The 13,606-nt window shown below is 30.7% G+C and overlaps 2 protein-coding genes across 16 annotated transcripts in view; both read right to left on the bottom strand.

The window, feature by feature from the left end:
- The window catches only part of LOC113511962 (uncharacterized), a 196,549-nt gene that overhangs the window by 32,826 nt on the left and 150,117 nt on the right, over window positions 1–13,606 (bottom strand). The gene's annotated exons all lie outside the window — the stretch shown is intronic.
- On the bottom strand, window positions 7,587–10,706 carry LOC113511965 (uncharacterized). Of its 2 annotated transcripts, none has more exons than XM_026895700.3 (2): window positions 10,563–10,706; window positions 7,587–10,069 (listed from the first exon to the last, which is right to left on the bottom strand). In XM_026895700.3, exon 2 carries the CDS (start codon window positions 9,993–9,995, stop codon window positions 9,177–9,179), a length of 819 nt encoding a protein of 272 aa, XP_026751501.2. In that variant the 5' UTR covers window positions 9,996–10,069; window positions 10,563–10,706; the 3' UTR covers window positions 7,587–9,176. The 2 variants fall into 2 exon arrangements, with proteins under 2 accessions (XP_026751501.2, XP_052750425.1); XM_052894465.1 differs by lacking the exon at window positions 10,563–10,706 and adding an exon at window positions 10,444–10,467.

The following is a 13,606-nucleotide window of genomic DNA, read 5'->3' as shown; positions in this document are numbered from 1 at the left end:
ACATTTTCTTGGGTGTATTTAATTATTGATTGACCGAGATTACGTTAAATGGAAACTTTTTATGTTGATTGGGTAAAAAAATCAAAAAGATTAACACGACGAATGTTGAAAGTGTCTGTTTTAATAAGCAAGAGTAAGCTTATTATAATAGTTGTATCAAACGCTAAATAACTTTTCTATAGTATAGAAACATTCAACTACCATAATCAATAATTTCAGTTTTTTTTTCCAGACCAGAGGCGACAAACAGAATAGTCACTATTAGATACTGGCGACTTTAAATAAATTCTTTATCTATTAAAACTGGGCCAATCAGAGTGAATAGAATTGTTATCGGTCACGGAGCATTGGCATTAATCAAGTTGGTAGCATTAGATCACTATCAACCCTTCAGATTGTGGATATAGTTACCTACTGTATATATAAATTTCGGTTCAGGAAATGGACATATTAATGAATTCGTATATCTTTAAAAATGCGAGCCTGTACGAAATTAATTTATTAGGTTATGAAATATTATAATAGGATTGCTGTACAAATCTAGTAAAATCTAGTGATTTACAGATCTATAGATGCAGTTTTAAATTCTAGAACGTCTTGCATAAGTAGTTTACCATAATCCAATAAGATTACTTCCATCAATCATCATCTTTCTATCCTGTATTCACGATTATAAAATATACATAATAAATGTTATATTATTTTATTATGCCCTAACGGCTCAACCAACCGTTATGAAAGTTGGTATACACGTAGCATTTGGGGTGGTGAAACAGAGCTATTTTTTATTCTGCTCTATCTATATATCCCAATAATATGGACAAAATCGTCAGCAGTAAATAGTCTTATATATTTGAAAGTGTAAAAAATTCTAATAGGTAGCGAAACAAACCATTCTCATGCGTGAGTTTTATTTTTCGGCTTGCCATGTTTCCGATAAGATTTCTATAACTGCCTACCTATATAGTATGTTGATTGCTGCTAGATTTATAACTCGTTCGTGAGCCACTTGGAATATTTTAACTGCATCGAGATAGAGGTTGAGATTCGTGTCAAGCCCAAATAAAAGAAAAACCATAAAGCTTATCACATCGGATGAACACTGGCGCTGAAACGACCTATCTACCATGTTTTTTTCATACCCTTTCTTTACAATTGCTAATTTTAGATACCTTTTAAGGCAAGGTATACTTCTTTAAGAGTTTCGAATAATTTTAATTTAATTCGAATAACGTACTATACGTTTGTGAAAATATTTTTGATTACATATGCATGCTCTGTTTTCGCGAACCTTAAATACGAATAGGATTAGGTTAAAAAATAAATATTTTGATAGTTTGAGCCAAAGCATTTAAAATCGCATTTTTTCAGTGATCCAACGTAAAGAGTGCCTAGTGCATGGAATAAATTGAAACGACAAATTCATTTCACCTTTTTGACTTAGAATCTTGTTAGTAAGAGATGTTATATAAAATTGATTTTTTGTTATGTATTTATTTATCATCATCATCAATTAAGCCATTATCCGTACACTGCTGGATATAGACCGCCAGAAGAAACGATATAGAACCACCTGTATCTACTGAGGTCGTCATTCCATCTAGTTGGGAGGGGGAGGGGGGGTCGTCCTACTCTGCAGTTACCCATAAGAGGTCGTCACTCAAGAACCTTTGTTCTCCAATATAGTTATATACTTATGGTAAATAATAGTTGAATATATACCTAAGTAAAATTTTCCTATTTAAATTTTAGTAGACGAGTACATATTACATAAGTAAAATTTGGTATCTAATTGCTTGTTGCCTAGAAACAACTCGTTAGTGTATAAGGGTGTCGTGAGTTTGTTTTCCTAAAAATATTGGATTGAGGTATTATCTTAAAGTTAAGTATATGAATTGAGAATTTGTTTTGATATATCTAGACGTTCAATAACCTTTCATCCACATAGTTTATCTAGGTACTTACTTGAAGTATCTAGCGTCTTACCAAGTCTAGATTGTAGTACTGTTTATTTCTTTTTATTTAAGATTAGATGTATCCGACCAGCAACTTTATCTGCGTAGTTTGTTCAAATTTACTTCATACGGAAAATCATTATTTGATTTGATTGTACCACCATCAAGAGGATTTATTTGCAAATACGTAAACCTGTATATTACGAATCTATTTTATATCATATGGGTTTTTTATGGAATGAATATGGTATGGTATCCATTGACGTGATACTGGTGAGTGTTAACAGGCAAGGATGAAGACAGGTCAGGCGAATAAAGGTCAAGAGAATAAAGGCGGGTCATCATCATCATCGTTATATCAGCCGTTAACTGTCCACTGTTGAACACAGATCACTTGATACCCTGTAATTAATTCACCAAATTAATCCAGATAGTTTTTAGGAATCACCACGTGTCCTAACTGAGAACAATAGTAGCTACAGGATAGCTAGCCCTAGATACAGAACCTAGCCCCGCTATTGATAATCCTCAACCCTATTGTATGGGGTGTAAAAAGGAAAATTTAATCTCCCTGTTTAATATATATTTCTATATATATTACTATATACATATAATCGAGCAAATCATTAATCGATCGATTTATTTTCATAAAATATATACCAGTATTTGTTCTGTTCTGTGTAACCTACTCGATTAGAAACGTTTAAAATGATTGAACAATTTTTTTTTCATAATCGACCACGCATATATGTACATCAGTAATAATTCTAAAATAACCGATGTAGGTTCTACTGCTCATTTCTAGTCTATTAGCCAATTTCGCCGTAATAATTCAAGTGAAAAATACCCTCCGATTACTCCACTGGGGACTACAACTGCGATATTTCTTTCTACGATACAGATTTTTTTTAAGAAAGTCATAGAAAGTTTCAAATTGGTAATTTATGTAGGTAAACGCTAGATTTGTATGTATTGAGTATTTACATAGAATGTAACTTGCGTATCATATTATTTTTTACGGTACTGCGTACGCATGTATTTCAGGGTATTTCAGGAAAACCAACGAAATAGACTACTTCTAAAACGCGTATCACGATCACCAGATTTTAAGTTACACCTTCAGGAACACAGCTGTGAAAATCGAATCCAATTTAGTGCAGTAGTTTTTGAGTGATGTCGACACAAACAAACGAACAGATTATTTTTCTAAAAATTATTGCTTTGGCGTCACTCCACTCTATAAATTTTATTAAATATCACTCCTAGATATAAGACAGATGATAAGAAATAAGTTAAATTTGATATAAACACAGGTCATCATCATCATATCAGCCTTTAACTGCCCATTGCTGAACATAAGCTTCCCCCATAAGGGGTGTTTTGTCAGTCGTTGCCACGCTTGGCAGGCGGGTTGGCAACCGCAGTTAGGCCTTTGGGGATGTTTTAAGAGGGACGCTGCTGCCCATCTCTCGATCTTAAGCACCCTTAGTCGCTTAGTCACCTCCTACGACAACCACAGGAAAGGGGCGGCCCATTGTGTACCAGGATCGACACAGCGATAAATACGTAAATATCTACTACGTATATACTTACAGTAATTTAATTTTAATGAATATCTATTATTATATACTGTGCATCGTTCATCATCGGTCATCGCATTACACCTAAGTAATTTTAATAAATTTTATTATAAAAGATACTGTCTTTCAATTTCAATTCTGAATAAAAAGAAAATAGTTTTGAATATTTCTAATTAATAAGTATTATTTAGTTAATTGATTACTACATCAAATTGCAAATGACCTTTTTTATTACTGTTAATATTTATATACACACTGATAATTATTTATTTTTATTATATATTTATTTAGATACAACTAATAATTATTTATATATACACATACATATATTAGTATTGATTAAATTAAAATTTAAGTTTAGTTGCGTTAACTAATGGACTTCCTTCGTAAAACGTAACATAAACAAGAGGCGTAAAACGTAACGTAAAAAATAGCTCAGAAGTGCCAAAAACACTGTATTGACGCCTACAACATTAGACATAATATTAGACATAAAATAAACATAATTCTAGATAAAAAATCTTTTATATATAAAAATCTCGTGTTTGGGTATTTGTGATCGAACTCCTCCGAAACGGCTCGACCGATTCTTATAATATTTTTTATGTATATTTGGTAGGTATAAGAATAGGTCATAAAATATATTTCATACTGCAAGGTGATCAAGGTGTCCCTATCTAGATATTTATATAGCAGAACAACGTTTGCCGAGTCAGCTAGTATTCTATAATATCTAACACAAATATTACTTACATCATTAAAATAAACTTGCTCTAGTCTTTGCCTTGTTTTATTAGCTTTGCTATAATCAGGAAGGCTAGATTGTCGCCTTACGCGCATTCTCTGCTCCCTTTCCATAGTCATAAGGTCTGATTTCTGAGACAGCACCAAATAATGTAATCGGTGAACCAAATCCATTGTTATTTGCGAAGTATTTCAATAGATAGTAGAGATTAATTGTAATTTCACTCGACGATAAATCGCAAAGTATTGTTAGAAATGACAGCTATATGGAGGAAGACTACTTTAAAAAATAATTTTTATTAATCACATGTGTATGTTTTGTAAATGTAATACAAATGCCGGGTGATAAGTGAAATACAGTTTACATATTGCGTTCGGCCGATCCGCCAGCAAGGGCGGGCGCGACGTGACTGGGACTAACGAGGGCGCCGGATGTAGCGTGGCGGTTCTCGTGCGTCGCTCGGCAACAGCTAGCAAACAACACGCGATGCCTAGCAAAATTTGGATGTCCATGATGAGGTGAATCTAGGCTTCAAATTATTCCATGGGTATGCTATTGGCACATATCCATTTAATTTATTCGGCATTAAGATGCAATTTTCAAGGGCAGTTAAATGGATGTATGTACCCCGTGAAACATTGGCACCAAATTCCATGCTGATGGGATTTACTGCCAATATTGTACATATAATATCTATACAGTGGTGTGTATAGCCAAAGAAGCTTTGGCAATAATCCAGAATTTAGACGTTATGTTGCAATGTTATCGTTTTGTTAAGAGTTTTCATTAATGTTAACTTAGAGATAGATTCTAATGGTAGTATTATAATTCTAACTTGAATTCTTAGAAGAGTTGTCAATAGTCCGTCGTTATGTCAGTTTAATTCTTGGAAGATGAAAAACACCATTCAAAATCCAAATAAACTTTGAATTTCAATATTATTGTACATTGACTTCTTAAATACATTTTAAAGTTGGTTGTCAAGACATCTAAAAAAGAAATGGAAACTTAAGCTGTTAAAAGTGAAATAAAATAATGAAAAGAGTACAAATAAAATGCAGAAAGGATCGTCACATAAAACATTAAGGATTCAAATAATTAAAATATTATATTAAAATATCAATAGGTAAAATAGAGATCAAATAATCCTACTATTATTTCAAGACAAATTGTTAAATTTCTCATTCACAACGGGGACTACTCAGTATAGGTACAGTCGATGCTAAGCAGTATTGACCTTAGGGACACCGGTCGAGCGCACCTGGAGCCGCCGAGGTATAACCGAAACGCTATAGCACTAATAAAGGATTTCATCAAATTTGGTTTCGAATCCCCCGATGAACTTTTTTTTGTTGTCAGGAGGGGCGTGGTCGAAAACTTGCTCAGAGGCGCCAGGTAGACTAGGGACAGGCCTGCCTCTAAGTCGTTTGTCTCTGATATTTTGGCTACTCGATCTGGGATAACAATGTTGTTATGGTCTTCTGGGTTATTGGAATAGATTTTTGACTGATACTTTATGAAAATTCTTTTTGAAAAAAAAAACCGTCTTGAAAAAAAATGTGGCAAAACCAGTTATTTTGATTTTAAAACTAAACTGCTGAATTGATTTTGATAATATTTCTGTGGAACCAATATTAAATATATATATATATATAAAGCGACAGAAAGAATTGAGAATTTTCTTCTTTTGTCAAAATAAATCTGATTTGAAAATATGCTGGATTATTCTTTGGATGGTTAAACCTTTTATATGCATGACTAGCGGTATCCCGCGGCTCCGTGCGCGTGAATCAATATATAAAATATTCTCTTCTTACCGAAGAATATATATAATCTACCCGTTTACTGAATTTCATTTAGTTTTTATGTGAAAGAGTAACAATTACAAATTTTCGCATTTATTTTATAATAGGTATTGGCATATTTACGATTATTTTCTTAAAGAAGTAGGGGGTGCAGGCTCTTAAAAAGTCGCAGAATGTACTTTCAGACATGTTTTGTCAGATGCTAGACAATTCTAGGGTGGATACGGTCTCTCCTCAAAATCATAAAAGTGAGTGTATCCTCACTGAGATCATAAAAGAATCATGAGAATCAGTACAAAAGTGGACAAAATACGAGTATAAGTACATTGATACGTACTTCCAACTTTTTAAAACAAGGGTTTTAAAAGTTTGGTAATAAAACTGGATATAGAAAATTAGATATTGTACCCGACTGTTACCACATGACGTAACAATGACTACACAGTTTGTATTCAAATTAATATCCACCATTTGAATTGAAATTAGTGTGGCACACAAGATAACGCTATTTCCTATACACATGGACGTCACAGAATACACTGTGATATTCGTGACAATCTTTCTATATAATTCTAGGAACTTTTATTCGTTCATAAGCTCATCTTCATCTTGCCTTCATAATCCGTATTCATCATCTGGTTAAACTGAAACCACTGCTAGGTTTAGAAACACGAGCGAGACAGAGGTTATGATGCAAACGACTTTGTACAAATAAATTATAAGAGAGAATATTACTTTTGTAAATAATTGAATTATTTGTCGTAATACTTCGTTTGAATTGTGATTTTATAGATGAAATCTAATTATTATTTGTTCAAGTAACATTTGTAATGACATTTTTAAATATTACTTAAAATGTCTGCTGTTTTTTTGGTGTAAACATAGTTGACTTTAAACACTAAATTTACATGTTAATTCAACAATAAGGCAATTTATGAGATTTGGGGGAAAACAATTGTTAGTAATAGAGACGAACGGCTGCATTGCATGTAATATACCTTAATTTTTTTTTATACAACTTAGAATGGCAAACAAGCTGTCAGCCCACCTGATGGCAAGTGGTAACCGTCGCCTATAGACATAAGCAGTACCATGGACATAACAGTATACTGTTTCGCCCATGATACCCCCCATGCGTTGCCATTCCTGAGGACTCAGATGTTATTCCTCTGTACCCTGTAAATTTACGTCATATCCCACCCTTCAAACCGAAACACAGCCATGCAAACACAACTACTTCACGGTAGAAACATGAATGGGACAGAGGCACCCAAGCAATCGACTTTTGTACAAAGTCTCCCTCTGGTGAAGATAGACCTCCACGTAGTTTCCTCTGTATACAATCGTAGTGAATTCCACATAAATTCGTCATAATGAACTGATCTAACCGAATAAACTGACCTGTTTCCATCCTCACTGGTTATTAAAAAAAAAAAGGCTTTCAAGAAACTATTTCTGATGGATAAAGGGTAGTTAGTACATGAAAAAAAAAATACTAAAATTTAGTTTACTAGTATTTATTAGTAAGGCGAATATGTTCACCTCGGTTCATACAATCTCACAAGTATAAATAAATCTGTTTTAAAGTCGAGCATATATTATACCGGTAAACCACGATTTTGAGCTTATAATAACAAAACATGTAAATATGTAATCTGATTCTGTTATAATTAACAACAGTAATAAATTGCTTTGCTTCTTACAAATTACATTCAAAAATATGTACTACATGTAGTTTGTGTTCCGTATTAAAAATAAAAACAAAATACGGAACAGTGAAATCACAGACAAGATTGGCTTTATAGACATGATTGTTTAATGAAAAAGATTTATGGGAGTTATTACACTTTCATAGTTATAGAGTATCAATAATAATTTGATATTTTTATTTCATTATTTAGCTCATAATTTTTAAGGAATAGATATACAGTTTCATTAACATATAATATTAGATTCCAGTTATACAGTTTTATTGCACCTTATTTATAATAATTTAAAGATATTATGCTTTCTTATATCATAAAAATGACAAACATAAATCTGCAAGATGATACTTAAGAACTTAATATATGAGATCTTTGTAGGCAATAACCCCCTCTATATTTATTAGAATTAATAGTGCAGAAGTAGAGTTAAATTGTAGTTTTGAAGGTTAGTTAGGAAAAACCTAGTATTTAATATTTGTTGGTATCATCAATAGACTATGTATATATAATTTACAAAAATTACAATGCTTATATAATTTAAATATAATGTGCAAATTCTTACCTGCATGAATAAAAATTCTTAATTTATTAGAAACAAAACATTACAAATTTCATTACAACAAGATGGATACTTGTATAAAAATATATCCAAATGAATTTTTATTTTATAATATATATAAAAAAAAAAAAAAAATCAAGTAAAGAGTTAAATTATTAATGTAATCCTTGGTATATATGTAGAAATTCTGACATATATCAAAAACATAACTTTCTAGCATAACTACTTCACATATTTTTAACATGCTACATGAAAAAAACTTATTAATTTAGTAATAATTCAAATATTATCAACACATTCTATATTGTCATAATAATAGTTTATTTTTCTAATAATTACTTTGTGCAATTTATCTTAATATTATATTTCCATTGAACACAGTTTCATTATCCACAACATGCCTGATATGTACTTATATACATATATACTTCATTGAAATTACCATACAGCAAGTCTTAAGCCAAATCAGGATCTCTACCATTACTGACATTATGTCACAAAAATATTAATCATAGGACTATTGTAGAAATTAAATTATGCACCCACTCCACTCAAAATAATATTAAATTAGTACCTATTTATTTAATACTAAAGTATATCAGTAATTGTAAAACAAAAATATGCACCAGCCATTTTTTTAAATTATATTATGAAGAGAGACATGGTAGAAATATTACCTTGTCTATACAACAACCAAATCAATAATTAAAGTTCTGATATACTAAGTACATCATGGTCATAAGATTATAGAACCAAGATAAGTTATTTACAAATAAACAGTACATAAGGTACTTTTGGATATTTTAATATATATATATATTATTAACTATGCTTCTGCTATCTTTGATTTACCATTCAACTTGCCAAGTTGTCCCAACATGAGAACAGTATTTATCAAGTTTTCAGAATAAATACGCTGATTGGTTTCCATTCTTCTCAATTTCTGTACCACATATTTTGAGAAGAATTCAAGTTCATTATCATTAACTGTAATTTTAGAGCCTGAATCATCTAAACTTCGCTTGCGTTTAGTGGCCTTAGAACTTGTTTGTGTATGTGCAATAGAGTTTCTGGGTTTTCGTTTTATTGACGTATTTGAGTTTTCATTTGTGCTGCTATCACTGTTCACAAATGCAAGGTTTAAGTCCTCACCCAAATCATTAGCTTCTTCTTCATTTAGTTGTATTGTTAAATCGTCAGGAACAGTTACCATTGGTACATGGTTATCAGAAAATAAAGGTGAAGGCAGAAATGATACCCGTTTACAGACTTTAACACCAGAGTTTTTCGGTTTGACCACTACTGTGTTAGTGGCAGTTGATCCAACAGTATGTCTACGATTTGTTTTGGTTTTTGTTTCAGTGTTATGCAAGCGGCTACCTGTTTGTTTATTGCTCCAGAAATTTACTTTTATTTTTGGTTTTGGCTTGGCCTTTTGCTCTGTTTTAGGTTTAGATAGGATTGTGGGAAATTTGTAGCGTACATCATCATCTTCACTCTTCACCTTTTCCTGCTTCTTTACAACTTTAGTTGGTGATTTAGTAATGTTATTGAAATAGCTTGTATTTAATTTATATCTGACATTGTCATCATCTGATTGATATCCATTTTTCTTCAATGATTTGTCTATAGTTGATGTCTTCATTTTATGAATGTGCACTTAATTTCACAAGAATGTTCGAATTTAAATTCATTAAAATAATAATTTGTCCGTAGCACCTGTAAAAAATAAGTATACTATATTAGAGTACGAAGAGCTCTTCGTAAGCGATATCGGTAAAAACCAGTTAGGTAAGCTAGCGATACGTAAAATTTCCCGCCTAAATCTTTAACTACAGACATAATAAATTATTCGTAACAAAAACCCAGGTAATAAAGAATTGTTATAATTTATAAAATCTACATTGTAACTACAAAGTATGAAGAGTTAGCAGTCAAGTTAAATTTAGATATCGAAATAACCTGTCGTAAACTATAATAATAGATAAAAATATTTTGAGGTTATAAGTTTGGATGATTAAAATAATAGAATTGTATCACTGAAATAGAAAAAAACCAGATACTATGTACAATAATAAAATGTTATCAATTACTGTTTATTTTATCGATGTAATTAATCTCGATTTGCCATAGAAAATATGTCTCGTCATCAATAGGGCTTTTTTGTCGTTTACTATTACATAATCACAATGTTTCACAAGAATGGACTTACCTTTAGAATTAATAATAATTATTTATCCTTCCACGAATCACTTTTCACTTCAAACAAGTATTTATTAAATAAATCCACGAATACAAACACGATACACGAGTTTCAGCCAACAGTGTTCATGACGCAAAATAGTTCTAAGTTTGCTCACAAGGGGCGCGCGCAGCAATCGCGCGGGCGGGAAATTAGTAATAGAAGTGTTCATGATGCAAGAAAATTAGGATTCACATTCAATTTTTAAATATACACTTTGTTACCGAATGATTCGATAATCATGAATTACAAACTTTAACAAGTAGTTACTGACTTCGTAAATATGAAAATTTGTAAAGATTTTTAATGTTTGTTACTCGTCATTATTACCTACGGCAGGGATTTTTAAAATAACTTTTAACAAAATACACTAAAAATAAAATCAATATATCCACGTTAAAAGAGGTTGAAGTAAAAGTTTGTATTTTGATATTTATTATTCAATTTTATCCTCTTAAAAGAAAATAAATTCTTATATATGTATATACATCTATCTGAATATGTTTTATTTTAAACCGTTAAAAAATAGAAGTTAACTGCTTAAGAATTTGTCTTTCATCCGCATTCATCAGTATCTATATAATGCATTTTGTGTGTTTAGTTAAAATATCAGTATTTATTTATTTACATTACTCTTTTATGTAATGTATGTTATTTACTCTTTATTATACCAGCTATTCGTTTAACTTTCATCTAAATTCGTTTAATGCTTTAGATGTGATCGAGTAAAAAATATTCAAATATTTTTACAAACTTTTACATTTATAGGACACGATTCTTTTATCTTGTATTTATATATTCTGGTATGGCACCAAGGCCTAATATAGGAAGATACCAGTCATAAGGTTGCCTAGAGTGACAAAATTATTTTACTTTCTTCATAAAGGGCGGCAAATATTTTTTTGCCGTAGATGTCAAATTAGCTAGATTGAGCATGATTAATTCTCTTACGAATGTAAGGATAGGTATTATTAATATTTTATTACTATGATATTTTAGATATTTATAGACAATTTCGGTATACAGGTTTTGCGCAAAATATCAATTAATGAAATAATTATAAAAATATAATTATTATACTGTATAATCACTCTCATTTACTCATCCTTTATGGCAAATATTATGTTAATATGTTCTGTAAAATCTTATGAAGCTATTTTCGGCGCTTGAGAGGAAGAACCATAATAAGTCACTATATTTTTTTTTTTTTTTTATAAAACTTAGAATAAACAAGCTCGGCCCACCTGATGGAAAGTGGTAAGTCTATTTTCATAACAGAGTATACGTTTCGCCCATGATGATTCCTGAGGAAGGTGCTAACCCAGTAATAAGAAACACAGCCATGCAAACACAACTGCTTCACTTGAAACATAATACAAAGGTATATTCCCATACTATCTCCCTCTAATATCATATATCAATATATTCCCTAATATAATACAAAAAAAAAATACACACACACATTTTGGTGGTAATATGTTGTAAATGTGACGTATTTAATTACTATTAATATCATATAGAGGATATTTGTAAATATAATCATGCATATTACTAAATGTGTGATTTAGAAGATAGAATATTCGTTTGTAATCAGAGATGAAGCTTATGAGCTTCATCTCTGATTTCAGTCGAATATAATAAATTGAACAATAAATTTTAAATGGAGTTAACAGAGACCCATTATTTAATTTTAATATTTTGCTAAAGCTGAGCTTGTTTCGTAGTGTAGATTGATTCCACACTAGATGGAATAACGGCTTCAAATATATTGTAGGGAGTTAGTAGATGCAGTTGGCTCAGGACCGTTTCTTATAGCAGTCTATGGGTAAAGCCTATGTTCAGCAGTGGACCGATAATAGTTAAGATGATGATGATGAGCTATTTTCGTGATGAGATTACAAATTAATTACAATTAGAGACGATTATATTTTAATAAAGTATTTAAAATATAAGTGTCTAACCCATATTCCCATATAGAGACACTATTATTTCTATCATATACTTATGAACTAGATAAAAATATGACACCAAAAAAAAATTTGATCGGTAGATACTTATACATACTTATATCGTTAGGTACTTGAAGACATAATAAAAATACATAATATGGCATAATTATTTGCTATACCTTTTATCTATATTACAACATAAACGACTGTTTATGTTATTTTATAAAACGATGACTATTTATGCAATAAACAATGATTATTTGTTAGAAATGTATAAATGTAGTTAAACAGATATATAGGTAATTAGATTTCGTCTAAGAATTATTAAAAAAAATTGATTCTATTAATTTATAATAAACAGAATTACTTTACTTTTTAATACAGATATTTATTAATAATATTCTAAAAAAATGGAACCTTATACATGGATAAGTACAATTAATACTTACGATATGATTTTTCATAGAAATCCACCCCATTTTGGCACGATATTTTATTTTTCTTTTTTTATCCGTGGTTATAAACTTTCAATTTACGTTCGAACGATAAAACAGGACGGAAATTGGTGATAATTGTCAAATGAATTAGTAAATATGGTTGGTATTTGTTATCTATGATCAAATCTGGATGATCGTAACGAACACGTAGGTTATGTCGGTCCACGAGATCTCCTCTCAGACTGAGTGGGAAGCTGTGCGCAATGCGGTACTGTACTGCTCACACCAAAACATAAAACTTTATGACTGTACTAAACAAAGTCTGTATTTAAGTATAAATTTAAATTATATTTAAAAACTCATAATATTAGATAGGTAAGCAGGCAAAAAAGTAAAATTAGATGGTTATAGTTATTTTTAAAAAGAATTTATAATAGCTGGACAAAATATATAAAAAAAAGAAATATATTTAGATTTGAGAATAATACTTATAAATGAATTATTTTAAATGAATGTTTATGAATATTATTTTGTTGAACTGAACTACGCAGAAATGGCGGGTAAATTCAATTTTATTGATTGGGTCAGGGGACTTCGTTTCGCATGTGCAAAGTATGGATGCCTAGAG

This window comes from Galleria mellonella, unplaced genomic scaffold (assembly GCF_026898425.1).
Source record: "Galleria mellonella isolate WM207_F2 unplaced genomic scaffold, CSIRO_AGI_GalMel_v1 utg213, whole genome shotgun sequence".
Classification (NCBI taxonomy): Eukaryota; Metazoa; Arthropoda; class Insecta; order Lepidoptera; family Pyralidae; genus Galleria; species Galleria mellonella.
This window is presented reverse-complemented; position numbering and strand designations above follow the sequence as displayed.

What these genes read in the sequence shown, in the direction of transcription:
- LOC113511965 (XM_026895700.3), bottom strand. Translation starts at nt 9,995, where the DNA reads ATGAAGACATCAACTATAGACAAATCATTGAAGAAAAATGGATATCAA.